The sequence below is a fragment of the Zalophus californianus genome, chromosome 16 (assembly GCF_009762305.2).
Source record: "Zalophus californianus isolate mZalCal1 chromosome 16, mZalCal1.pri.v2, whole genome shotgun sequence".
In the NCBI taxonomy this organism is placed as follows: domain Eukaryota; kingdom Metazoa; phylum Chordata; class Mammalia; order Carnivora; family Otariidae; genus Zalophus; species Zalophus californianus.
This window is the reverse complement of record NC_045610.1, coordinates 57272530-57298695: the sequence shown is the minus strand read 5'-3', so window position 1 is coordinate 57298695 and position 26166 is coordinate 57272530. Positions and strand designations below refer to the sequence as shown.

The following is a 26166-nucleotide window of genomic DNA, read 5'->3' as shown; positions in this document are numbered from 1 at the left end:
GCGGGAGGAGCTCCTGCCTGGCCAGCACTGAACTAGGGAAGTCTCTCTTCCAACCGTAGCCCCACAGTGAGCAGCTCTCCCGGGGGGCAGGGGGACAGCAGGAGCCCAGTGTCCAGGAGGCGGGGCTGCTGTGCGGAGAGTTGGTGGGGCCCCTTCCGCTGACACCCAGCCCCCTCCCTTCCCTCAGCGCACCCCCACCGCCCTTCTCTGCCGCCCTCCCCAAGCCAGGCCCCGCTGGGTCTAAACAGCGTCACCGGGACAACAAGCCGAGTCCACTGAGCTGTCCTGCGTGCTTCCAATTTCCTGGCTGTAAAGACTGATTAGGAAGGGTTGCTCCTCAGCTACGAAGACTGTTATTTGTTCTTTGTTTTATAAGCCTTCTTCCTCAGACCGGTGACCGGGGCTCGGTGCAGGTCAGCCCCTGCCGCTTCGGTACGGCCCGCGTGACTCCCTCCCACGGCTGAGCTCGTGAGTGCCATGATGGCCTGGCCACCACCCGCAGACCTGAACTTCACAGGAGGGCCCAGAGCCCTTGGGCAACCAGGAGATCGGGAGGCCCAGGAGCTCCTGAGGCTGCGCTTTGGCCCAGAGACGCGGCCGTCCCAGCTCTGGTCCCCTGCCTGGACTGGGCCGGCCGTGTGGCCCAAGGCTAGGGAAAGGGAGTCACTCCTAGAGGGGAACAGCCTTGACCTTGTCCTCTCAGGCAGACTTGGGACTTGAGGACTCCTGAGGTCACCCTGTATCCTCTGTCTCGCCGTCTAGTATGGGGGCCCCTGATCTCCCGACAGGTAGGGTGGGTTGGTTGGTTGGTTGGTTTGAATGGCTTGCTCTATACTCTCCCTGTAAAAGCCCCAACAGGAATAACCAGCTCCTTTTCCTGCCTGTTCTGCTCTAGTTAGGCAAGCCGTGGTCACCTTCTGATTCTCTCCAGGCTGACCTTCAGCATTTGTTTTTAGCAGGCTTATTGGGCAGACTCATAGCCCAGAGAGCCTCCTCCAGACCACCCTGTAGGTCCCTGGGGCCACAGCTCTGCCTCCCTTGGCACCTGCACACGGAGGGAGACTCAGCCCCAGCTCCCCTCTTCGCAGCCCTCGTCCTCTCCAGGCCCAGCTGGTGGAGGCAGCTGCGCTTCTCGGCACGCCGAGGAGGTGTGAGGTGTGGGAGAGGTTATCAGCCAGCTCGGCTCCGAGGCTCTGATGGCAGAGCTTTTGTACAAACAGAGGGTGATTTCCTGAGATGGCAAAGCTTGTCCTGATCGAGGTGCACATGGGAATGTGGCAGGTTATGGCTCCCAGGGCAAAGTCGGGAATTGCTATCATCTGCTTCAGCAGGGAGAAGAATGTCCCCTGCAGGAGGAGAGAGTGGGTAGCTTAAGCCCTGGTGCGCTCTCCAAGCTGCCACCCTTTGCCTAGCTGCATGCGTGCATGGCGGCCTTGGAGCTGGGAGCTCAGCGGCTTTCAGTTCTGATCGGCTCGCCTGCTCTGGCCCCCCACCCCCTGAGCTGTGAGTGGCCTGCGTCGGCCTGCCTGGCAGCAGCTCCAGGCTAGGGGGTATGAGAAGCTGCTACCTGAAGTCCTAGCTGGCACGGTGCTGGGGGGAGACCCTGCACCGGTGGGCCTCAACCTCCCACTCCACAGAGGAGGAAGCCAGTGTCGGACGAGGGGAGGCCCTGGGGGCAGGACAGGGAGCCAGGCCTGGGCTTCCTGCCTGGTTCAAAAGGAGATGTGGCAGGGCGAGGCCTGGGAAGGCTGAAAGTTGCTGCACACTGTCCAGCTTCTAGGCCAGGGCTGTTTGGTACAGTTGTCCAGTTAACCCTTGAAAAGCATGGGTTTGTACTACGCAGGTCCACTTTCGTGGGGCTTGCTTTCTTTCCTTTTTTTTTTTTTTTAATAAATACAGTCCAATGCTGTAAATATATTTTCTCTTCCTTACAATTGTCTTAATGACATCTCTTCTCTAGCTTTCTTCATTGTGGGAATACGGTATATAATACATACGGCACACAAAAGGTGTATTGAGCGACCATCTCTGTTACTGGTAAGGCTTCTGGTCAACAGTAGGCTGTTAGTAGTTAAGTTTGGGAGGAGTCAAAGGTTATACAGAGATTTTTCAACTGCATGGGGAGGTCGGCGCCCCTAACCCCCACATTGGGTCAAGGGTCAACTTAATGTGAGCCACAAATGCAAGCCACATGTATAATTTTAAGTTTTCTAGTAGCCACATTTAAAAAAAAGTAAAAAGCAGATGAAATTGATTTGTAAAAGTACATTTCACTTAACACAGTGTATCCAAAATATTGTGGCTTTAATCAAGATAAAAAAAATTATTGATGAGGTATTTCACATCTTCTTTTCCACACTGAGTCTTTGAAATCCAGTGACTGAAATCTTGTGGCTGCCGTGTGGGACAGTGCAGGTCTCCACGGAGGCTCTGTCCCATCCTGGCCACCTAAATGACCCTTGTCTTTCTCACATATTTAAAACCCACATCTTTCTTTCTTTGTCCCTCTCCCTTCTCCTGTGCTTTGGTCTTGGGGGTCGGAGTCACTGCCCATGTGACTAGGAGCATCTCCCAGACGAGGCTGTTCCTGCCGGCTGCATGTCAGCCCCTATCTGGGGCGCTGGGGCCTGATTTGATTCGGCATTAGACAGTCACGCCAGGAATTCAGCTCTTGTTTTTCTTGCCATGAATCAGTTAGCCCTAATCTCGGGCGTGTGAGAGCCTCCTGTGCCGCTCATTTATTTCCAGGAGAGCTTCTGCAGACGGGAGACAGAGCTCAACCGTTCCAAATCTCTGTCTGGTTGCCTTTTGCCTCCTGCCATCGGCAGCCGGGGTCTGCATCCCTCTCCCCTGTCCAGCTTCGGGGGGGGGGGGTGCTCCCCTTGCTGCTCCTCTCCCGGGGCTGGAGTCTAGACATCTTTTCCCCCTGGGCCCTCTACCTCCAATGACCACCACCTCCCAGGAAGGAGCCCTGAGTTCTCGGGGAGGCAGGACAGGGGACTGAGGGCTGCAGTCTCCTGCCTCCCATCTCCTCTCCTGGGCTTGTCCAATCTCAAAGATAAGGAAGTGAGCTCTGTGGTTGGAGATGAGAGGCTGGCGCGTTCAGGGCTGGCTCCTGGATCCTGCAGGCATTTAAACAATGGCCCCTTTCTGAGGACAGTTGATTGCAGGCCTGCTAGTAGTGGTTCAAAGAAAATTGTCACCCAGCAATAACATGGAGGAGAGGCTGGGGCAGGGAGGCGTGGCATCTAGGCCTGGCCTTCCATCTCTGGCTCCAGCTCACAATCAACACTCAACCGGGAGCAGAGCTTTGGATACCCTCAGCTTCCCTGTTGCTACTTGTCAAGGCCCCCTGGTGCCCTCCTCACCCCCGCTGTCCCCCCAGCCCCTCCCCTGCCAGGATGGGTGACTCCTGTGTCCCCTCTCCAGGACCAGGTTCAGTGGCTTGTCCATGAGACGCAGCCAAAAGGGACTCCAACCTCTTCTGTCCCACTTGGGCATGTGGCCAGTCTCAGGTCTCCCCCTGCCCTCTCTAGTTGGAGGGATCCATCCCTACGCCTTCTCTGTTTTCTGCCCTCAGCTGGACTTTACCAGGATGTCCCCCGTGCCCCAAAGCCAGCACAACCGCATCCCTCGCCTTTGCTACTTGTCCAGCCCGCCCTCCACCGATGCTGTCATGGTTCCAGGGAGTGGGTCTCGAGCTGTAGAAGGATTCTTCGACGTGGACAGTAAAAGGAGGGCCTGCAAATAGAGGGGCACCGCAGGAGAAGGCAGCTACCAAGATGGCCTGCCTGGCACTCGATGCAAGGAAGATCTTGGCCAATAAACTGGCACCATGTCCACCACCCCATCTGACTCCAGAAGAGCCATGCGGGGCCCCTTCTGGGGGACCGAGTGAGGAGAGGCCGGCAGCAAAACCCAAGTACAGTGGGTTCCCAGGGGGCTTAGCCAGACCCTAGGCTCAGCAGCACCTGGAGGCTAATGCTGGGGGTCCTGGGGCTAGCGGCGCAGGGGGCATCCCAGCCCCTCTGGAGCTGGTCTGAGACTCTTCGGAGGATCCCAGAGCCACAGACGGGCTCAGCGAGGAAGGTCAGGCAGTGGGACTGTGGGGTTGTCGTCTGGGGAGCTGACTGGGTGGTGCCCACTTTTAAAATGTACCTTGTGCCAGTTGTCTGGGGTGAATGCCCCCTGTGGCTGCCCTGTAGTGGTGGCGGGGGGCACAGAGCAGAGGCCAGACGCCCCGGGCTGGCGGGGAGCGGCCCCACCTCTGCCGGGACGCGATGAGGGCTGGGGGTGGGGGCATGCCTGATCGCCTGATGGCCGGGTGCCCTGTGCTGCCCGAGCGCTGAGGCCAGGCCTCTGTCCCCGAGCATGTGCAAGCATCTGTCCATCTGCAGCCCTGTCCCTCCGGGGCCCGGCTCTTTCCCAGTCTGGGTGTGATCTCTGCCGGTTCCCTCTGGGTGTGTGGGTGTAACAAGTCCAAACCTTCTCTGGGAGTCGGGCAGGCTCGGGCGCCCCGCCCTCTGGGCTGTGCCCTTTCCTCCCCAAACTGGTTGTGCAGGAGCAGCCAAGTGTGGGCAGCGTGGGCGCGTGCGTGGCAGCCCCAGCCCGCGCTCGCTCGCTGCCTCACCTGCGGGGAGGGGCCTCCCAGAAACCGCCTTCCCGGTGCCTGGCCACCCCACCTCACCAGAGCCCAGCTAAGCAGCCAGCGAGGACACACGCCTGCTGCCCGCCACCTGCCTGCACTGGCCGAGCCCAGCCTGCACCGGCACCTGCCTTTACGACCATGTTCAAGGGTCTGAGCAAAGGCTCCCAGGGGAAAGGGTCCCCTAAGGGCTCCCCGGCCAAGGCCTCTCCCAAGGGCTCCCCCAGCAAGCACAGCCGGTGAGCCGGGCCTGGGGCAGCGGGCTGGGGTGGGGGGGTGGTGCCAGGCCCAGGTGCCCTAGCCTCCTGGAGATGGCAGCCTGGCATTCAGGACAGCCCAGTGCTGGCATTTAGTGTCCCCGGGCCAAAAGTCTGGGGGTGGTGGTGGAGTGGACTCTCTCCCAAGCCCAAACAGGGGCCCGGGGCTCCCACATTGTCCAGGAGGCCTGAGGGCTGCGGGTAGGGGTGCTCTGCTGGAGACACACGGCATAGGGAGGGGCCAGGGGGCTGGGAGACCGGAGTACTTGGCTCCGTGTCTGTGGCTCTGCCCTCAAGGCTCTGCTTGGGCTGGGCTGACCCTTGGAACCGGGGCCCAGGGTGGGCAGAAGGACTGGGGCCAAGAGGTGGAGGTGGGGTGCCTGGTGCAGGGGGGTGGGGCTGTGCTGCGGAGCCCAAGCTGCAGCTTTCCTCACAAGGCTCTCCCCTTGGGCCTTGAATTTTATTACAGTGTTGGGGTGATTCTTGTACCGCATGGGTATGAGGAGAGGGTGCTGCGGGGAAAGGGGAGGGCCCGGGGACCAGGACACCGCCAGAGCCTCCCTCTGCTCCCCCGGCTCTCCGCCGGACGCAGCCTGGCTCTCGGCAGCCACATGGGCCGCAGACAGACTTGGCTGCTTCCCTCCGTTTCTTCCCTCACTGGCCCCTGCAGGGCGGAGGTGGCAGATGGGAGCAGAGATGAAGGGCTCATTACCCCGATAGGGATCGGGCCGGGGCGATGACGCGGAGGCTGGGCTTCTGGGCAGACAGGAAGGACAGCAGTTAAGACTCTCACTGGAGTGACCTGTCCTCCCTGGCGCTCCTGGGCCCTGCCCGGGGTGGAGTGTGCCCCTCCCGGTGGGAGCCGCCCTCCCAGGAGGCCGGGCCCGAGGACAGGTCGCCCAGGGGTCAGGACCCACAGCTCCCTGTCCCCAGGTAGGCTCCTAGCCTGGGGCAGCTGGGGGCTCTGTCCACACAGCCGGGTGTGCTCTGGCTGCCGTCCCCCAAACTGGGTTCACTGGTCCCCTGCTGTGCAGTCCATTCAACATATATTTATTGAGCACCTACTGTGTGCCAGGACTGTTGTAGGTGCTGAGGATGCCACCTTACACAGAACCAACGGGTCCTTGCCTTCACGGTGCTTACATCCTAGTGGAATAAACACCAGCACGTGTGAATGCCGACTGTACGCAGGCTGTGCCCTGGATGCTTCAGATGCGCTCATTCTCCTAACACAGTAGCACTGTGGTGTAGATATTATTAAAGCACCGCTTTACAAGTGAGGGCACAGAGAGTTTAAGTAACTTGCCCAGGGCCACGCAGCAGTAGTGCTAGAGAATGATCAAACCCAGGCTGTTTGGCCACGGAGTTCTTTCAGACTGGGTCTTTACTGGCCCTGCCCCTCTGCCTGGGCAGGGACGTGGGGGTGGGGTGGGCTCGTCCTTCGACCCCTAGTCCAAGGCCCAGCTCAGTGAAGCCTTCCCTTCCCCAGGACTGTAACTTCATAGGGTGCTGTGCTTATGAACCTTGGACCACTCTACTTTTATTAGGTCTGCGTGGGCCTCTAGGCCCCAGAGAGTGAGCTCAAGCACACAGCAGGCGCCCCATGGAAAGGACCTTGGGGAGCCAGGTCAGGTGCATACTCTGCTCCTTGCTGTGTGACCTGGAGCATGTCAGGTCCTAATCTGGTCTTAATCCTCAAATCTGGGCACTGTCAGCGTGCCCCAACAATCTCTTGGCCTCCCCCGCCCCAGTGCTGTGCAGCTCCTCCAAACAGTTGTTAGCCTGGGCATAGGCAAAGCCTGGGGTGGTGAGGGGGAGACAGGGCTGGGTGGGAGGAGGTTGGGGTGGGGGACAGCCGGTCCAACGGGCCCTCCCTAAAGCCCAGCTGTGCTGAGCCATGATTCACTCCCAAGGAAGTGGCAGGGAGCTGGGTGGGGTTGGGAGCTCACTGCCAGGACAGTGATGTTGGCCTGCTGCATGGTGCCAGGCACACCAGAGACCCCGACTTTCTGAACCCGCAGTTGAGGACAGTGCTCCCCCACCTTCAGGGCTGGGCATCTCACAGAGTCTCCCACAGAGAGAGGCCAGAGCTCCCCAGGTCCTAGACACCTCCCTCCCAGGGAGTGAGCCCAGCTGGGGGACAGGACAGGGCAGCGGGAGACAAGGGACCCCACACGGGTGGGACAGAGGGGTCTTTTCCAACCGTGCTGGCTCTGTCTCCCCCCTCCCCCCGCACCCCAGGGCTGCCACCCAGGAGTTGGCCCTGCTCATCTCCCGCATGCAAGCCAATGCTGACCAGGTGGAGAGGGACATCCTGGAGACCCAGAAGAGACTGCAGCAGGTAAGGCCTCAGCGGCAAGCGGCGGGGCAGGGGGGCATGGGAGGCTCACTAAAGCCCCGGCGTGCCCACCAGGGACAGCTAAGGTGGGGCAGACAACCCTTGTCCCTCACCGGTCTTTCCCCAAACACAGTGGGAGAGAGGGTTCAGCTCTCCTTTTCTGTTGGACTCCCAACTTGGTGGCTCAGAGGGGCTCGGGGCGGGGGGGCCGGGTCTCCCCTGTGTCCCTGCACCTGCCCCGCAGATGCCCTGGGCCGGGCCCTCTGCCAGTGTGGACACCGAGGTTGGCCGTGCAGCCTGGGGAACTCAGGGTGGGCTCAGGTGGCGATGAGGGGCCGCAGGGATGTCGCCCCCCACCTACAGGACCGGCTGCACAGTGAGCAGAGCCAGGCCCTGCAGCACCGGCAGGAGGTGGGCCACAGCCTGAAGGAGGCCGAGGTGCTGCTGAAGGACCTCTTCCTGGACGTGGACAAGGCCCGACGGCTCAAGCACCCGCAGGCCGAGGAGATCGAGAAGGAGTAAGTGCGGTGGCAGCCAGGGCCAGGGCTCTAGGACGGAGGTGCTGGGGTTCCAGGGGAGCCCCAGGCCCAGCCCTGACCTGCTGGCCGCTTCCTTGGCAGCATCAAGCAGCTGCACGAGCGGGTGACCCAGGAGTGTGCCAAGTACCGTGCCCTGTACGAGAAGATAGTGCTGCCGCCCGACGTGGGGCCCAGGGTCGACTGGGCACGTGTGCTGGAGCAGAAACAGGTCAGGGCTGTCCTCCATGCCAGAGACACCTCCAGGAGCTCAAAATCACACCTGACACAATCAGCAAAACTGAGCTGTGTGCCATCAGGGGCCTGTTGGTGCACTTACACCTGGGGAGGGTCTGGGAAGGGAGAGAGCAGAGGAGACGGTGCAGGCAGGGAAGGCTTCCTGCAGGAAGCGGCATATGAGGAGGCCTCAGAGAGGTAGGAGGGCTTAGTTAGGCTGGGGTGAAATGCTGAGGAGAGGACATTCCAGAAAGAAGAAAACAGAGGCTCCAGCCTGGGGTGTGGTGGGAAGTGGGGTTTTCTGGGCAGGCAGGCAAAGCCAGGTCACGGGCACCCTGAACATTGGGTGAGGAATTATGCTTTGATGCCAAGACAGAAGTGGTGCCATGATGACAGTGAAGGGACGGTGGGGGGGAGGGCATGGGCAGAGGAGGGTGTCACAGGGTCCCAGAGCCTAGCGAGAGGTTTCTAGGCAGGAGGTGCCGAGGCCAGGGAGGTAAGGAGGCAGCGAAGAGTAGGAAGATGTTTTAGAGGCTGAGCCCTGCGTTCTGGGGACCAGTAGGAGTCGGGGGCTGTAGTCATGAAGATTCCCAGGCCTCAGCCCGGGCCACTGGAGAATAGCTTGTCCCCCAGGGTGAGCTGGCTGCCGATCCCCGAGGCCCCCCAGCTGGCCTGTCCACCCTCTGCCCAAACGACCAATTCCACTCTTCCATCTGGGGACGCGGGGAGGATGAGGGAGGGCCGCCGCCCCAGCCCTGCGGCTGCGCTGAGCGGCCTGCTCTCCTGCAGAAGCAGGTCTGCGAGGGCCGGTACGGGCCGGGCGTGCCAGAGCTGGAGCAACAGGTCGCCGAGCACAACATCCTGCAGAAGGAGATCGAGGCCTACGGGCAGCAGCTCCGGAACCTCATCGGGCCGGTGGGTGATGTACCTCCCAGCCTGGCCCTCCAGTCCTACCCCCACTTTCTCCCATCAGAGCCTGTGTGGCCCAGCAGGCCCTCCGGGGCAAGGGATGCAGGTGGGGGCACAGTCAGCCCAGGTGTGGGCGGCCATTTCCCCTGCACCCCGCCTCTCACTGAGCCTGCTTTGTCCCCCCCCAACCCCCCCATTGGTCGCGGCAGGACGCAGCCACCATCAGGAGCCAGTACCGGGACCTCCTGGTGAGCAGGGGAAGGCCTGGGTTGGGGGGCTGGGCTGGGAGTGGGGCAGGGCCCAGCTGCCTGCACCCTTGGCGGGGGGCAGTGTTTCCGGGCTCAGGCTGATGGCGCCCCCTGCTACTCCTTCTCCCGCCCCACGTCTCGCCGAGCTCAGAAGGCGGCCTCGTGGCGTGGGCAGAGCCTGGGCAGCCTGTACACGCACCTGCAGGGCTGCACGCGCCAGCTAAGTGCCCTGGCCCAGCAGCAGCAGGGCATCCTGCAGCAGGACTGGAGCGACCTCCTGGCGGACCCCGAGGGTGTGCGGCGGGAGTATGAGGTGGGTGGGGGAGACTGGGGTTGGGAGGGGGGACAGGGGCATCCTCAGCCTGATCTGTCCTTGCCCATGCTCCTGACTCTGCCCCCAGCACTTCAAGCAGCATGAGCTGCTGAGCCAGGAGCAGAGCGTGAACCAGCTGGAGGATGACGGGGAGCGCATGATGGAGCTGGGGCACCCGGCTGTGGGGCCCATCCAGGTGCGAAGGACAGATCCCGCCATTGTCTCAGGGACACCTGCTCCCTCAGTCGGTGGAGGTGGGGAGGGGGCTTCCCAGGGAGGCTGGGGAGAGGGAGACCCGGCCCAGGTCTGGGCGGCAGACGGGGGCACAGGTCTGGGCGAGCATGGTCCGAGGGCTTGGTGCCGCTGTCCGCAGACCCACCAGGAGGCCCTGAAGATGGAGTGGCAGAACTTCCTAAATTTGTGCATCTGCCAGGAGAGCCAGCTGCAGCACGTGGAGGCCTACCGCCGGGTGAGCCTGTGGGCGGGGGCACAGGGCCAGGCAGGGGAGACCCCGGGCCGGGGCATCGAGGGGTCTGGAGAACGCCACAGGATGCGTTCACGTGGAGGGAGACAGGGTGCCTCCTAAAAATGGCAGAGCTGTGTCGTTGTGAATAGGTCCCCGAGGAAAAATGATGTCATGCGAGCATTCACCACAGGGTGATATAGCTCCCAGGGAGGGTTGGTTCTTAAGGGGGAAAAAAAACCTTCCTCTTTTTATTTTTTATTTTTTTTATTTTTTTTTAAGATTTTATTTATTTATTTGAAAGAGTGAGAATGAGAGACAAAGAGAGAGCACATGAGACGGGGGAGGGTCAGAGGGAGAAGCAGACTCCCTGCTCAGCAGGGAGCCCGACGCGGGACTCGATCCCGGGACTCCAGGATCATGACCTGAGCCAAAGGCAGTCACTTGACCAACTGAGCCACCCAGGCGCCCGAAAAAACCTTCCTCTTTTTAGCATAAATCACCAGTATACATCCCTAAAGGATATGCAGCATACCTGTAGTATTATAATTGTATAGAGATGGTAGCAAGATTAAGGAAAAGATGTCCAAAAACTCTCCTTAGAAGGGATGATAATGAAAAGAGGGTTGAGAACGCAGACAAAACACACAACAGGGACTTTTTTTTTTTTTTTTGGTAATTTCTACCCAAAATGTTTCATATGCTTTGAGAGGGACAAAAGCCAAAGAGTTTTATTCTTCCTTTTTAAAAAAATATTTTCCTACGTTACCACCCTACCATTATCACGCCCGTGGACAGGAATTCCGTAGCATCACGCAGCTGCGGAATGTTTCTTTTTTCTTTTTTTTTATTATGTTAATCACCATACATTACATCATTAGTTCTTGATGTAGTGTTCCATGATTCATTGTTTGTGCATAACACCCAGTGCTCCACGCAGAACGTGCCCTCTTTAATACCCATCACCAGGCTAACCCATCCCCCCACCCTCCTCCCCTCTAGAACCCTCAGTTTGTTTTTCAGAGTCCATCGTCTCTCATGGTTCATCTCCCCCTCCGATTTCCCCCCCTTCATTCTTCCCCTCCTGCTATCTTCTTTTTTTTTCCTGACTGGGGTCGGGGGTGGGTGCCAGGGCGTCGGGATCTGAAGCAGATCTGAAGCAGATAATACATTATATGAGGGATGTTTCTTTAGAGTGTGCTCCCAGCTTCTACTCCAGCCCCCACGCCCTGGCACCCACCCCCAATCCCAGCCAGGACGACTGCAGGTGCTGGAGTGAGCAGGAGAGCCCCGCCTCCACCTGGACAGGAAGGACAGAAGCCAAGCGGTTTTATAACACTAAACACTAAAACAAGCTCAGTCAGCCCAAAATGCACCATTTGCAGAGCACTCCAGCGGAAGAGGCCCCACGGCCTGGAGAGCCGACAGTGCCGGGGCCTGTGACAATTTGCATTTAGCTGGCTTGCGGGGTTGGTGGGCAGTGGGCTGCTGCGGGCGCTGCCCCTGACTGCCCACGACCTCAGTTCCAGGAAGAGGCCGACTCAGTCAGCCAAACCCTGGCAAAGCTGAACTCCAGCCTGGACACCCAATACAGCCCAGCCCCGGGGGCGCCCCCTGGTGTCCCCACAGAGCTGCTGCAGCAGCTGGAGGTGAGAGCCACACCCGCCTCCGCCCCAGGCCACCTGCATCCTACTCTGGGGAGTGGGGCTGGCTCCTGTGTCTGGGCCTCACCCTTCCCAGGGGCTAGGTCCTGCCCTGAGCCCATGGCAGGACGGGGGGAGGGGGGGCAGAAGGGGGGGGCCTGCAGGAGAAGGGGGTCTGCTCCAGCAAGAGGGGACTGCTCTGTTACCAGCAAGCCCTTCCCCACTCTGGACCTGTTTCCCCACCTGTAATGTGACAGGGACTACCCAGAAGAGCTCTGAGCTCCCCCAGCCCCCACTCTAGAGGCCTGAGTGATGCTGAGCAGCCCCTCCACCCCAACCAGCAGATTCCAGAATTCTGGGCCTCCTGGAGGGGCTTCTTTTACTTTCCTGACTTAGAGACCCTGTCTCCATGTAGACCAGACCCCTGGCTCTCATGGGGGAGGGGAGGTGTGGGGCAGGCATCAAGGGCAGCCTGGGACCCCACAGGCAGAGAAGAAGCAGCTGGCTGTCGCTGAGAAGACCATTAGGGACCTGCAGTGGCGGAGCCAGCAGGTGGCCCCTCTGCAGCAGCGCAGGAACCCGCCCCAGCAGCCCCTGCACGTGGACAGCATCTGCGATTGGGACTCAGGAGAAGTATGGTCTCGGCCCGCCCATCCCCACCCTGCCCCGCCTCTGGCCTGTCCCTGCCCGTACCCCATTTGGCCTTCATTCCTTCCCTATTCCCTGCCCTGAGCCTCCACGACACCCCCCACCCCTGTCCCCCAGGTGCAACTGCTGCGGGGTGAGCGGTATTTGCTGATGGACAACACTGACCAGCGCACCTGGGTCGTTCAAGGCCCAGGTGGGGAGACCAAACGTGCCCCAGCCGCCTGCTTCTGCATCCCAGCTCCGGACCCTGAAGCCGTGGCCACGGCCTCCAGGTGGGTCTGCCGGGGGATCCTCAGGGGCGGGAGGCAGGCTGTGGGCCCAGACCAGGTCCTGTGGTGTTTGAGGCCACGGCCTGGCCTTCTCCTGGACCCGTGACTCCTGGGGTGGGGGCGGGGTTTGGAGAGAGAGGAGAGACATCCTTGTCTGATCTCCTGCTTGTTCTAGGCTGGCCTCGGAGCTGCAGGGCCTGAAGCAGAAATTGGGCACAGTCCAGAGCCACCTGACGGCCATTGCTGAGCGGCCCTTACAGACTGGCCAGCAGGGTACTGAGGGTCGGCCGGGGACTTGGGGGGTTAGTTGGCCACTGTGGGGGGTTGCGGTGGGCAGGGGGTGGCTCTGGATTAGGGACTTCTGCTAGGGGATTCCATCTCTTGGGTCGGCAAGCCCCGAGCATTGTCCCTCGGGTTAGGCCCTGCCTGCTGTCCCCCTCCCTTCCTGCACCACACAGGATGCTCTGGGGGTCCCCAGGGAAGAGCTGCTCCTCGGGCAGATGGGCAGATGGGAGGTAGGCTCTGGACCCTCACGGCACCCTATGCCCCCAGCTCCCACTGGCTCAGCCCCAGGAGACCCACAGGCCCAGAAGCTCCTGACACAGATGACTCGGCTGGACGGAGACCTGAAGCAGATAGAGAAGCAGGTGCTGGCCTGGGCCCGGGCCCCACTGAGCCGCGCGACACCACTGGAGGACCTGGAGGGCCGCATCCAAAGCCACAAGGTGGGTGGGTGAGCGAGGACAGCGGGGATAAGAAACAGGCCCGCGCTGGGGGTGCATCAACTAAGGACGAAGCAAGTGTGGGAGCAGCCACAGGGACCCAAGGCAGAGGAAGGGAGTGGACAGTCTGGGGCTCAAGCAAGCTGGTTCCCATCCTGGCTCCTCCCCTGACCAGCTCTGTGATCTTGGGAAGTCACTTAACCTCTCATCACCGAAAACAGACACGATAATACCCAATTCATCTGGATGAAGTGTACTAAGGCCCAGGAAGGCTCTAGAGGGGCAGGGCCCAGAGTAAGGGCCCTGTACCCCGCACTGGAGAGACATTCTGGCCAGGGTCCCGAGAGCAGCAAGGAAGCCTGAGCATCTTTGGGGTGATTTCTCCTGGAGGCAGGTGGGGGCGCCTCCCTGGCCAGGTTGCAGTATGTAAACACCATCACAAAGAACACATCCTCCGTCCCTCCCCACACCTGGGGGGGTGCAGTTTGGGTTATGTCCTTCCCAACTGGTTTCTAGTCAAATGTATCCTTTGGGTTTGGTTTTTTAAATTTCTGAGTCACGTCCTTACACATCATCGTGCAGCTTGTTGTCCGCTCCATCTTGTCCCGTAGGGGTGACGACCTAGCGTTTCCCGGGTCAGGGGTCCGGGGCGGGATGAGCGGGGAGCTGTTGCAGGGTGGGTCTGACTCTGAGCCGGCGTGCTGGGCGTTTCTGAGGGAGTGTCATGGGGTGGGGGGCGGGGGGAGCAGGGGGAGGAGGCAGGAGCAGAAGGAGGCTGAAGGCTATAATGCAGCCTCAGCGGACACCACCTCCACCCGGAGGCTCTGCGGCCGACAGGGGGCTGGGCCGCACGGACGTGTGGGTAAGTCACTGGTTAGGACGGCACGGGGACCTGGCAGCCCCCAGTGCGTCCTTGAGTCTTGAAGTCACCGCTTCTCCGACGTCAGGGTGGGGCCACAGGAAGCCCAGTGAGGCCGGAAGGCAGGCAGTGTGCTGCCCATAGTCCGGCACCGACGGCTTGCGGGACGGATGACGGAATGAGGAGGAGCGGAATAACCCCACGTGGGCAGAGCTAGGGCTCTGCTGCCTGACCTGGGGCGACGGGGCAGGGAACTGACGTTTTGTGCAGGGCACAGAGACACAGGGTCACGCTGCCTCCTCCCATCGTTTTTCAGAGGAGGAGACTAGGCCTCAGCCAGGCTGACTGTCCCAGGGTCATCCCCCTGGGGACTCTCGGAGCCAGGACTGTCCCCGGTCTCTGGCCTGGGCCCAGGCTCATACCCACCACACTCTGAGGCCAGGTGGGCAGGGTCGGGTTGACCTGGCAGGAAGGAGAGACCTCTGACCCTGCCCCTCCCTGCCCCAGGGGACAGCCCAGCAGCTGCAGGGCCTGGGAGCAGAGAAGGAGGCCGCCCAGCAGGAGTGTGAGGCATTTCTGTCCACCCGGCCTGGGGGCCCCGCTGCCCTGCACCTGCCTGTGGCTCTCAACGGTGTCAAGAACAAGTACAGCGACGTGCTGGTTCTCTGCAACCTCTACGGGGAGAAGTGAGTGCTCCGGGGACTGGGGAAGGGGATAGCTGGGTGGCACTGCTGGGGTGTGGCTGAGGGAGGGCCTGACCTTGGGCCGCCTTGAGACAGAGCCCGAGCCGCCCTGGGCCTGGAGCGCCAGATCCAGGAAGCGGACAGGGTCATCCGAGGCTTCGAGTCCGCCGTGGCGCAGGAGGCCCCCATCCCCGCCGGCCCGGGCGCGCTGCAGGAGAGGGTCAGCGAGCTGCAGGTGAGGGGCCGGGCGGCCTCCCGGTGGGAGGGGGCCCGGCACCAAGCATTCACGGGCGGGTGGGGTCTCATGGTGACGCGAGGAACCACGAGGGTGCGTGTCGCCGTCTCCCCTCCTCCCAGCGCCTGCGGAGGGAGCTGTTGGAACAGCAGGCCCCCGTGCTGGGGCTGCACCGGGAGCTGAAGGCCACTGAGCATGCGTGCAGCGCCCTGCAGAACAACTTCCATGAGTTCTGCCCAGACCTGCCTCGCCAGCAGCGCCAGGCGAGGGCCCTCACCGACCGCTACCACGCTGTGGGGGACCAGCTGGACCTGCGGTGAGTGGCTGGGCCATCGGGGCTCGAGGCACGCCCCCACGGTGCCCAGCAGCTGCTGCCACTAAGCTGTGTGACCTCACACTGGCGACTTCGCCTCTCTGAGGCTAGTTTCCTCACCTCTAAAACGGGATGATAACAGTAGCTGTCTCCCACGGTGAGCCTACCTACCTCCCTGGCCGAGACGGTCTGGCCCATCCCTGAATGCCCAGCTCCAACACAGGGCCAGAGTGAGGGGGATCAGCCTGGTGGGTCACTTGGGCCTTCTGACTCGTCCCGGGGAGGGAGGCGCTCACCAGCCTCCTCCGTGCACCCCTCACCTGTCCACAGAGGGCAGCGCTCACCTCTGCTCGGGGTCTGCTCCTCCCGCAGGGAGAAGATGTTGCAAGATGTCGGCCTCACCTACCAGCAGTTCAAGAACTGTGGGGACAACCTGAGCTTCTGGCTGGAGCACCTGCCCCGCAACCAGGTGCGGCCCAGCGACGGGCCCAGCCAGATCGCCTACAAGCTGCAGGCGCAGAAGGTGAGGAGCTGGGGCTGTGCGGGTGACCTGGGGACAGGTCAGGCCCTTGACCTCCCCACAGGTACAGCTGCCTGGGCGCATGTGGCCCCCTAGTGGCCAGTGTTCTAAGAGACCTCAAAGCTCAGACCTCAGGCCTTCTGGGTGACCACCAACCCCCCACCCCCCACCCTCCGTGCTCCACCTGGCCCACAGAAACGGCAAGGCCGTCTCCATCTGGGGGTTCCAACTCCTACCGCTCCTCTTCCTCACCCCTGCCCATCCCCGGCTATGCACTGGCAATGAACCAGGGGCCGCAGGTACAGCCGGCTCTCGGGCACCCCACAGTCTGGTGCATTGCAGGCCATGATGCTGGTAAGTGGTTCTGGTGGAGAGCCCACGGCAGGACACATGGGGGGCAGGACGAGTGGTCTGGAAGGCAAGGGCCTGGGGCTGCAGGAGGATGACAGTGTCTAGGGTGAGAGTAAGGGAGTAATGCCAGGAAGGTGGCTTGGGACAAACATTCTTAGAGCTGCCTGCAGATTAGAATCATCCAGGGGGCTTTTATTTATTTATTTTTTTAAAGATTTTATTTATTTATTTGAGAGAGAGAGAATGAGAGATAGAGAGCACGAGAGGGAAGAGGGTCGGAGGGAGAAGCAGACTCCCCGCCGAGCAGGGAGCCCGATATGGGACTCGATCCCGGGACTCCAGGATCATGACCTGAGCCGAAGGCAGTCGCTTAACCAACTGAGCCACCCAGGCGCCCCATCCAGGGGGCTTTTAAAACATCCCTGTAGAGGCGCCTGGGTGACTCAGTCAGTTGGGCGTCTGCCTTCAGCTCAGCTCATGATCCTGGGTCCTGGGATCGAGGCCGCATGGGGCTCCCTGCTCAGCGGGGAGCCAACTTCTCCCTCTGCCTCTGCCCCTTCCCCTGCTTGTGCGCTCTCTCAAATAAATAAAATCTTTTTTAAAAAACTAAAAAAAAAGAAAAGAAAAGAAAACCAGCATCCCTGTACCAGAACCCCACTCCAGACTGATTAAATTGGAATCGCTGGGACCAGAACATCAGTACTCTTTTTTAAAGTTCCCCGAGTGAATAAAAGGGGCAGCCAGGCTTAAGAACAGTTGGGACAGAGCAGTGGTTCTCAGGGGGTGGTCCCTGGACCAGAAGCGCGAGCATCATGGAGACACTTAGACATGCAAATTCTCAGGCACCAACCCAGATCTGCCCAGAGACTCTGGGGGTGGGGCCTCGGATCTGTTTTAACAAGCTCTCTAGGTGGTTGTGATGTGTGTGCAGCACTGGGTGAGAACGTCCCTGCTAGAACCAGGAGTCTGAGAGTCACTAGGCAGAAGGAAGGGACTCTGCCAAAGAGAGGAAGGAAGAATTCCTGGAGAGAATCATGCCTGGAAAGGCAGTTTCCCAGGCGAACCCTGCCCCTGTGGGGTGCTGGTGGCGCCCCGAGGCCCCTGCGGGGGAGACTGGGTGAGTGGTGTTTGCTGACCTCCCTGATCCACACTTCCTTCCTGGCAGAGGCTGCAGCAGGAGGTCCAGGGCCGAGAGCAGGACAGGGCCATGGTGTCCCGCCTCTCCCAGGACCTGCAGGCAGCTCTCCAGGTGAGCACTTTCCTTCCTCTCCCCTCCCTCCTTCTGCCGGTCCCCTGCTCTCCCAGCCCCTGCGGCCCCCACCGACCAGGAGCCTGTTGTCCTTCCCTCCCTGCTCAGGACTACGAGTTGCAGGCAGACACCTACCGCTGCTCCCTGGAGACCACCCAGGCAGGGTCAGCCCCCAAGAGACCCCGCGTGGCTCCTCTGCAGGAGAGCATCCAGGCGCAGGTGAGATGGGACAGACCCGGTGGGGCTCGGCATCCCCCGGCACCAGCTCTGCAGGCGCCACGGCTGGAGCTGACCCTGCCCTCCCTCTGCCTCCCTTCGGCCTCTCTAGGAGAAGAGCCTGACAAAGGCCTACACCGAGGTCGCGGCTGCACACCAGCAGCAGCTGCACCAGCTGGAGTTTGCCAGAAGGATGCTGGAGAAGGTATGGCGACAACACCTGCTCTGTCCGTGTGCGAAGCGGCCTGGGCTGCTCCTTGACTTGACCGCCTCTTCCCTTCCTCCTCGCCCTGCAGCCTGCAGCCCCAGGGCAGGCTCCGTGGCCGGCCCGGAGTGGGGCAGCTCCCCGCCTCCCCCTCCGCCCTCCCCCACAACAGCAGCTCTTCCAGGCTGGTATCCGTCTCAGGGTCAGGCCCCGGAGACGTCATTCAGGGCAGGCACAGCTTCACCACTGGGCGGTCTGCTGGTGGGGACAGGAGAAAATCCCCACGTTTTCAGCCTTAGGACCAGCCACAATGGGCGAGAGGCCACCTAGATCTCCATGCCGGGGGCACCAGGAGACAGAAGCCCTCTGTGACTCTTGGTGTCTGGCTGAGGGACTTGCCAGCTTTCTCCTACCCAGAGGAGTACCCCAGAGGAGACGTGGGCCCATATCCGGGAGCCTGGATGGAAGGGGAGGGGGAGGGGGAGGGGGAGGGGGAAAGGTTTGGAAAGGAGACCTGTCCTGTTTGCACGTTCTAGTGCAAACCCCACCCGAACGCTGCCTTGCATCCTAACATCGTGGGGCTGAGGGGTCCTCTCAAAATCCTGCATCCAAGCCCCTCAGGTCTGTGGCTCCCACTCCTGGGACCTACCGGAAGTCTCAGGAAGCGGGGGGGGGGGGGTCTCCGATCTCAGGGTGGGGTGGGGCTGGTGGAAATGGGGCTCATCCCTTTCCTCCCCCCCTGCTCCAGTACTCTTCCCTTCTTCCTCTCACTCTGCAGAAGGAGCTCAGTGAGGACATCCAGATGACCCATGACACATGGCAGGGGTCTGAGGGCCCGGCCGGAGCAGGGAGGGAATCCGAGGCCCTGAAGTCCCAGCTGGAGGAGGAGAGGAAGCGGGTCGCACAGGTGCAACAGGAGCTGGAGGAGCAGAGGAACCAGCTGCTGCAGCTGAGGACGCAGCGGCCCTTGGAGAGGCTGGAAGAGAAGGAAGTGGTGGAGTTCTACCGGGACCCCCAGCTGGAGGGCAGCCTGTCCAAGATGAAGTCCCAGGTGGAGGATGAAGGCAAGAAGCGGGCCGGCCTGCAGGCAGACCTGGAGATGGTGGCCCAGAAGGTCGTCCAGCTGGAGAGCAAGAGGAGGGCCATGCAGCCTCACCTGCTGACCAAGGAGGTCACCCAGATCGAGAGGGACCCCGGCCTGAGTAGCGAGGCAGCCCAGCTCAGCGGCGAGATCCAGCTACTGCGGGGGGAGAACGCCACCGTCTCGGCCCGGCTAGAGGTGCTAAAGAAGGAGCTGCTGGCCCTGGAGCAGAAGGCGCCGAACGTGAAGGAGAAGGTCGTGGTGAAAGAAGTGGTCAAGGTGGAGAAGGACCTGGAAATGCTCAAGGCAGCCCAGGCCCTGAGGCGGCAGTTGGAGGAGGACATGGGGCGGAGGAAGGCGGCCGTCGAGGCTGTGGCCAAGCTGCAGGCTCGCATTGAAGACCTAGAGCGTGCGATCGGCGCCGTGGAGCCCAAGGTGATCGTGAAGGAGGTGAAGAAGGTGGAGCAGGACCCAAGCCTTCTCGAAGAGGCGTCCAGGCTGAGGAGCCTCCTGGCGGAGGCCAGGAGCAGGAACGCGACACTGGCGCGGGAGCTGGAGGACCTGCGTGGCAAGTACAGCGTGGTGGAGAAGCAGAAGCCCAAGGTAGAGCTCCAGGAGCGCGTCCACGAGACCTTCCAGGTGGCTCCCGAGACGCAGCAGGAGATGACGCGGCTCCGGGCCCAGCTGCAAGAGACGGCCAGCAAAAGGAGCCGCGTGGAGCAGGAGGTGGAGGGGCTGCTGCCCGACCTGGCCGTCCTCCGGGCCCAGAAGCCCGTGGTGGAGTACAAGGAGGTGACGCGGGAGGTGGTGAAGCACGAGAGGAGCCCCGAGGTGCTGCGGGAGATCGACCGCCTGAAGGCCCAGCTCAACGAGCTGGTCAACGGCAGCGGGCGGGCCCAGGAGCAGCTCATCCGGCTGCAGGGGGAGCGCGATGAATGGAAGCGGGAGCGGGCCAAGGTGGAGACCAAGACGGTGAACAAGGAGGTGGTGCGCCATGAGAAGGACCCAGTCCTGGAGAAGGAGGCCGAGCGGCTGCGCCAGGAGGTGCGAGAAGCCACCCAGAAGAGGCGGGCCGCCGAGGACGTGGTCCACGAGCTGCAGAACAGGTACCTGCTGCTGGAGAGGAGGTGGCCCGAGGAGAAGGTGGTGGTGCAGGAGGTGGTGGTCACTCAGAAGGACCTGAAGCTCCGCGAGGACCACAGCCGGCTGAGCCGGAGCCTGGACGAGGAGGCGGGCCGCCGGCGGCAGCTGGAGCGGGAGGTGCAACAGCTCCGGGCCGGCGTACAGGAGAAGGAGAGCCTGCTCAGCTTCCAGGAGGACCGGAGCAAGAAGCTGGCCCTGGAGAGGGAGCTGCGGCAGCTGACCTTGAGGATCCAGGAGCTCGAGAAGCGGCCTCCCATGGTGCAAGAGAAGATCATCATGGAGGAGGTGGTCAAGCTGGAGAAGGACCCGGCTCTGGAGAAGTCCACGGAAGCCCTGCGGCAGGACCTGGACCAGGAGAAGACCCAGGTAACAGAGTTGCATCGGGAGTGCAAGAACCTGCAGGTCCAGATCGACGTCCTCCAGACCACCAAGTCGCAAGAGAAGACCATCTACAAGGAAGTGATCAGGGTGGAGAAGGACCGGGTGCTGGAGGGCGAGCGGTCCCGGGCGTGGGAGGTGCTTAACAGGGAGCGCTCGGCCCGGCAGAGCCGGGAGGAGGAGGTGCGGCACCTCCGGGAGCGGCTGGACAGGGCCGAGGCGCTGGGGAGGACCTGGGCCCGGGAGGAGGCTGAGCTCCAGAGGGCCCGGGACCAGGCAGACCAGGAGCGCAGGCAGCTGCAGCAGGAGCTGCGGGAGCTGGAGAGGCAGAAGCAGCGGAGAGTGCTGCAGCTGCAAGAGGAGGCGCAGCTGCTCACCCAGAGGACAGAGAGCGAGCGGCAGAAGGCCGCTCAGCAGGGCCAGGAGCTCTCGCAGCTCGAGGCGGCCATCCTCCGCGAGAAGGACCAGATCCACGAGAAGGAGAGGACCCTCCGGGACCTCCACGCCAAGGTGAGCAGGGAGGAGCTCAACCAGGAGACCCAGACACGAGAGACCAACCTTTCCACCAAGATCTCCATCCTCGAACCTGAGACAGGGAAGGACATGTCCCCGTACGAGGCCTACAAGAGGGGCATCATCGATCGAGGCCAGTACCTCCAGCTCCAGGAGCTCGAGTGCGACTGGGAGGAGGTCACCACCTCGGGCCCCTGTGGCGAGGAGTCCGTGCTCCTAGACCGCAAGAGCGGGAAGCAGTACTCCATCGAGGCCGCCCTGCGCTGCCGGCGCATCTCCAAGGAGGAGTACCATCTCTACAAGGACGGCCACCTCCCCATCTCTGAGTTCGCGCTGCTCGTGGCCGGGGAGACCAAGCCCTGCTCCTCGCTCTCCATTGGCTCCATCATCTCCAAGTCCCCACTCGCCTCCCCAGCCCCCCAGGGCTCCGGCTGCTTCTCTCCCAGGGTCTCTCTCGGGCTCAGCGATGACAGCTTCCCCATCGCTGGCATCTACGACACAACCACAGACAACAAATGCACCGTCAAGACGGCCGTGGCCAAGAACATGCTGGACCCCATCACGGGGCAGAAGCTGCTGGAGGCCCAGGCGGCCACAGGGGGCATCGTGGACCTCCTCAGCCGGGAGCGCTACTCCGTGCACAAGGCTATGGAGAGGGGGCTGGTCGAGAACACTTCGACTCAGAGGCTGCTCAACGCCCAGAAGGCCTTCACTGGCATTGAGGATCCCGTCACCAAGAAGAGGCTGTCGGTGGGCGAGGCCATCCAGAAGGGCTGGATGCCGCAGGAGAGCGTGCTCCCACACCTGCAGGTGCAGCACCTGACCGGGGGGCTCATCGACCCCAAGAGGACCGGCCGCATCCCTGTCCCTCAGGCCGTGCTCTCCGGAATGATCAGCGAAGAGCTGGCCCAGCTCCTGCAGGATGAGTCCAGCTACGGGAAGGATCTGACAGACCCCATCTCCAAGGAACGGATGAGCTACAAGGAGGCCATGGGGCGCTGCCGGAGAGACCCCCTGAGCGGCCTGCTGCTGCTCCCAGCCGCGCTGGAGGGGTACCGCTGCTACCGCCCCGCCTCCCCCCGGGTGCTGCGCTGATGGGGCCAAGCAGTCACGGGGAGTGCGTGGGGGGGGGGGGGCGGGCGGGCGGCGGGCACCCCTCACCCCCAGAGCAGCCTAAGGGGCAGGTCTTCCCTCCGATCGCAGTGCTATTACTCAGAAGTTTGCGATGTGGGCCCCCCCCCCACTCTGCTGCCCAGTCCATCCCCAGACCCCGAGATCAGCACATCTGTTTCTCCTCCTCCCTCCCCCACCCAGTGCTTCCAATAAACGAGTTCTCCCAGCGTCTAGTTCGCGTTTGGGAGCACAGAATTGATTTGTCTGAGCCATGAGCACAAGGGGCAGCGTGGCTGGGGGGTCCTTCCCAGGTGGGGAGTGGACACGCCTGACCGGCCCTGCCGAGGGAACAGGTGCTGCCAGGGGCTTGGGCCCCCTTGACTCTGGGAGGGGTGCGATGGCAGGTCACGGAAAGATCGTGAACAGTCCCTCCCCACCACCTCTCTTCTGGGTCTCTCAGTTCGGGCCAGGAACTGTCTCCAGCCCTCTGTCCACCGCCCCCTGGTCAGCAAGTCCCTGGTAACCCCTTGAGGAGAAAAACACTGGCAAACTCAGGAATACATCACTTTTATTTACTGTTCTTATAACCGGAGGCGAACGAACATAAGCATATCCTAAGTACGAGACAACAACTCAGAACCACCACGCACACCCTCACCCACCCTGGGATCGGGAAAATGTCCTCTCTCTCCCTTGCCCCTGCTTCCTGTTTAACTTGGACTCTTCGCTGGAATGCAACTCTTCCCCCAAAAACATTTTAAAGCCATAAAGACCAGCAGGGGGCACCCTTTCTGGGGGTGCGGGGGGCGGTGTCTGGCTCTGCCTTGCCGCCAGGTGGGGCAGGCTTCGCGCTCTCCTCGCGACTTGTTCCAGAGCCAGGGGACGAAGTCTCTAACGTACCCCCTACCCCCTGGTGCATGGAGCTTCCGTGCCCCCATCTCGAAATGGCATCGTCAAACCCAACCAAACAACACGGGAACTTGCTAATGTGGGGGCAGAACTAACCCAAACTCAGCCCCCTTGGCGGGTGAGGCCAAATTCCTCAGAGCTTTGCTCTCTCCCAGATAACGCTCTCTTTCTTGGGAAGTGGATGGGGAGGCTGGAGAGAGGCTGGGAAGCTCCGGCCTTCTCAGCGGCAGAACCGCTCCAGCACGTACTGGTGGGGGGCTGGGGAGGTCTCCGTGGACGAGAAGTATGGATGCACAAGGGCAGCCTTGGCTGAGATCCGCCGGCCGGGGTCGTACTGCAAGAGTTGCTGTGGACGAAGGAGGAAAGAGACTGAGCCTTGGTGTGGCCGGGCCGGGAGAGGAGTTACCCTCCAGGCCCCAGGTGGTGGCCTCCAAGCTCCCGAGCATCTGCCTTCAAACCAGAACCATGTGTAACCACTATGTCCGGGCTCTCAAGCCAGTTCTAGCTGCTCCCGGAATCTGGGGACAAAGAACTAGTTCTAGGCCGGCCTGGGAAGTCATCCCCACCTCCTGCAGACTAGAGGCTAAGTCCGTCTGTCGTCTTCCTACCTGAGGTTCCCAGGCCTCTGCTTACTTCTGGTTGAGACAGACCTCTCTCCACGTATCAGGAAGGAGAGGGCCAAACCTGTCTCGGGAGCATACTTGAGGGTGGGGCAGGAACTCAGAGTCCCTAAGCCCCAGCTAGGCTGTGGAAGGACCCCTTGCCCGGGAGTAGCCGGGATGGAGCACTAAGAGCCTTGGCTGGAGGCATACGCCATCCTGCTGGCCTTGGCTTGGTAGACCTTCGCAGGTGTCTGGGAAGAGGAAAATACTGCCCTGCCTTCCTCTGGCCCAACACCAGATTAGAGGCAGATGTGGCTCCGAGTCTTTGTGGGCAACGGATGGCCCTGCCTGAGGCCTTCTGGGCAGTCTGGCCTGGGCCAGCCCAACGGGTCAGGATGGTGCACAGGACAGGTGAGCTCAGACTGTGGCAGGGGCCCAGACAGCAGGGAACAGCCTCATGTGAGGAGCAACTATTGTGGAGGGAGGCATGCTCCCTGCCTGCAAAAGCTTACGGAAAAACAGTACGTATGGGGCACCTGGGTGACTCAGTTAAGCGTCTGCCTTCGGCTCAGGTCATGATCCCAGGGTCCTGGGATCGAGCCCCGCGTCGGGCTCCCTGCTCATCATCACAGCATAAAAACAGAGCTAACCAGAAGAAAGAAGTTTTAAAAGGAAACATGAATGCTGGACTTAACAGGGGTGGGGCCTCCAGGTTGAACTATCAAAGATGCACAGGGACAGAGACAAACTAGTTGTGTTCAGGGGTCAGAAGAGAGACCAGCCGGACTCAGGAGGAGCTAGGGTGACAAGGGGCTGGCTGACAAGGAGGCACTTCCGGTGGGCGCAGCAGCCTGTCTTGTCCTCCGCTGCCTCCCGCCTGTACGTACCATGAGCAGGTCCTTGCCCTCTGGTTCCAGACTGGGCACGATCTCCTCCAGCCCCTTCCTGGTCCACTTGGGGAAACTGCCCTTATAGTCAGGCAGCTGGGTGACCCCTGGCCACATGGCTTCACTGGGTGTCCCCAGGGTCCGAAAGATTCGGAAGAGCTGGTCAATCTCAGAGTCACCAGGAAACAGGGCTCTGCGGGTCACCTGAAATGAGGAAGAGGAGGTGTGGGGTCCACTCCCTTGTCCCCCAGAATCCAGTCCCAGATAAGCTATCCTTCCCAGGGCTGTGCTAAGCCTCCCGGCCTTTTCTGGAATAATGTTCGCTTCCTTCGTCCCGTAGCCCGTCCCGAACACCCCTGAATCCACCTCCAGCAGGAGAATCAGAGTCCCACTCCCACCCCAGCAGGACCCTGTCCGTGGCCCTGGCCTCCTGTGGCCATGTTTGTCCCTCCCTCTACCATCTCGGCAAAGATGCAACCAATGCTCCAGACATCCACGGCCGTGGAATAGAACTTGCTGCCCAAGAGGATCTCAGGGGCACGATACCAGAGTGTCACCACCTGCGGGGGCAAGAAAACAGCGTCATTCGGGGTGGCTGAGTGCTCAGGGGATAGCCCTTCAGCGGTGCTCCTTCCCCGCTTTGTCCTGCAGTACCTCGTGGGTGTAGGTGCGTAGGGGCACCCCGAAGGCTCGAGCCAGTCCAAAGTCAGCCAGCTTGATGGCACCCAACTCATTGATGAGCAGATTCTGGGGCTTCAGGTCGCGGTGGATGACCCGATGAGAGTGGCAGAAATTCACCCCCTGCAGCAGCTGGTAGAGGTAGCTCTGCCGAGGCGACGCGGAAGAAGGAGCTGGTTGAGCGGAAGACGGGCTGGCTGAGCAGGGCCTTCACCGCCTTCCCCGTCCTTCCCTCGCTACCTTGACCAAGTGCAGGGGCAGCTCGGAGGCTGGGGCAGAGTCCATGTACTTCTTCAGGTCCTGGCTGAGGAACTCAAACACCAGGTAAAGCTTCTTCTCACTATGCACCACGTCCAGCAGCCTGGCGGGGGGACACCAGTCACCACGCGGCTCCCAGCGGGACTGCGAGGGGCCCAGCTTCCCCACGTCTTTCCCCAGCTCACCTGACGATGTTGGGGTGCTTAAGCTCTTTGAGCAGGGAGATCTCCCTGATGGCCGTGCTTGGGACTCCCTCCGTTTCCCTGCAGGGAAGGAGCGGACAGCAGTGGAGGCAGCGAACCAGGAAGGGTGCTTCTGCCCCGGGGGAGGCACCCGTGAGTTCCGTATTCCGTAAGAACGGCCTGGCCCCCCAGCAAGGGGGCACTGTGCTCCCCAGCACCTCCTGACACCACCAAGGGCCCTGGGCAAGGCGTGGCCGGAATGCGGACAGTGAGGGCCGCCCGGGGCACCGTCAGACGCGGAGGTGAGGGACGGGGTCACCCCCGGGGCAGGGTGTCTCAGGGGCCGTGGCGGCACTCACAAATCCAGCCTGATCTTCTTGAGGGCCACGAGCTGCCCTGTCTCCTTGTTCTTGGCCTTATACACCACCCCATAGGTGCCCTCTCCGATCTTCTCCACCTTCTGGAACACATCCATAGCCGCAGAGCTGCCCAGGAAACAGAGGGCGCCTGGGGCATTCACCGCCACACCCAGCACCCCTGCCGCCCCTCCAGCCCCCACAGAACACCCTGCCCAGCCCCCACCC

At 61.6% G+C, this 26166-nt stretch overlaps 3 protein-coding genes across 4 annotated transcripts in view; 1 reads left to right on the top strand and 2 right to left on the bottom strand.

The window, feature by feature from the left end:
• The window catches only part of LOC113939299 (60S ribosomal protein L35a-like), a 426207-nt gene that overhangs the window by 371800 nt on the left and 28241 nt on the right, over nt 1-26166 (bottom strand). The gene's annotated exons all lie outside the window — the stretch shown is intronic.
• Nucleotides 4705-22294, top strand: EVPL (envoplakin). The gene is made up of 22 exons (XM_027625061.2): nt 4705-4884; nt 7144-7243; nt 7604-7758; nt 7861-7987; nt 8782-8907; nt 9111-9149; nt 9301-9462; nt 9551-9658; nt 9836-9931; nt 11449-11574; nt 12055-12201; nt 12334-12488; nt 12661-12758; nt 13038-13210; nt 14574-14752; nt 14846-14984; nt 15107-15300; nt 15670-15820; nt 17334-17417; nt 17526-17636; nt 17746-17838; nt 18617-22294. Exons 1-22 carry the CDS (start codon nt 4787-4789, stop codon nt 22046-22048), a joined length of 6093 nt encoding a protein of 2030 aa, XP_027480862.2. The 5' UTR covers nt 4705-4786; the 3' UTR covers nt 22049-22294.
• Nucleotides 22618-26123, bottom strand: CDK3 (cyclin dependent kinase 3). 2 transcript variants are annotated; one of them, XM_027625117.2, is made up of 7 exons: nt 25942-26123; nt 25586-25663; nt 25383-25503; nt 25119-25289; nt 24874-25024; nt 24465-24772; nt 22618-23321 (listed from the first exon to the last, which is right to left on the bottom strand). In XM_027625117.2, exons 1-7 carry the CDS (start codon nt 26055-26057, stop codon nt 23196-23198), a joined length of 1071 nt encoding a protein of 356 aa, XP_027480918.1. In that variant the 5' UTR covers nt 26058-26123; the 3' UTR covers nt 22618-23195. The 2 variants fall into 2 exon arrangements, with proteins under 2 accessions (XP_027480918.1, XP_027480917.1); XM_027625116.2 differs by having other exon boundaries at nt 24465-24668; nt 24923-25024.

Bases quoted from the DNA above. Each gene is read 5' to 3' on its own strand.
- EVPL (XM_027625061.2), top strand. From the start codon at position 4,787: ATGTTCAAGGGTCTGAGCAAAGGCTCCCAGGGGAAAGGGTCCCCTAAG. The intron at 12,202-12,333 runs GTATGGTCTCGG...CCTGTCCCCCAG, and splicing joins GCGATTGGGACTCAGGAGAA to GTGCAACTGCTGCGGGGTGA. The intron at 17,418-17,525 runs GTGAGCACTTTC...CTCCCTGCTCAG, and splicing joins ACCTGCAGGCAGCTCTCCAG to GACTACGAGTTGCAGGCAGA.
- CDK3 (XM_027625117.2), bottom strand. From the start codon at position 26,057: ATGGATGTGTTCCAGAAGGTGGAGAAGATCGGAGAGGGCACCTATGGG. The intron at 25,504-25,585 runs GTGAGCTGGGGA...TCCCCCCGCCAG, and splicing joins AAGCACCCCAACATCGTCAG to GCTGCTGGACGTGGTGCATA. The intron at 25,290-25,382 runs GTAGCGAGGGAA...TCGCCTCGGCAG, and splicing joins TGCCCCTGCACTTGGTCAAG to AGCTACCTCTACCAGCTGCT.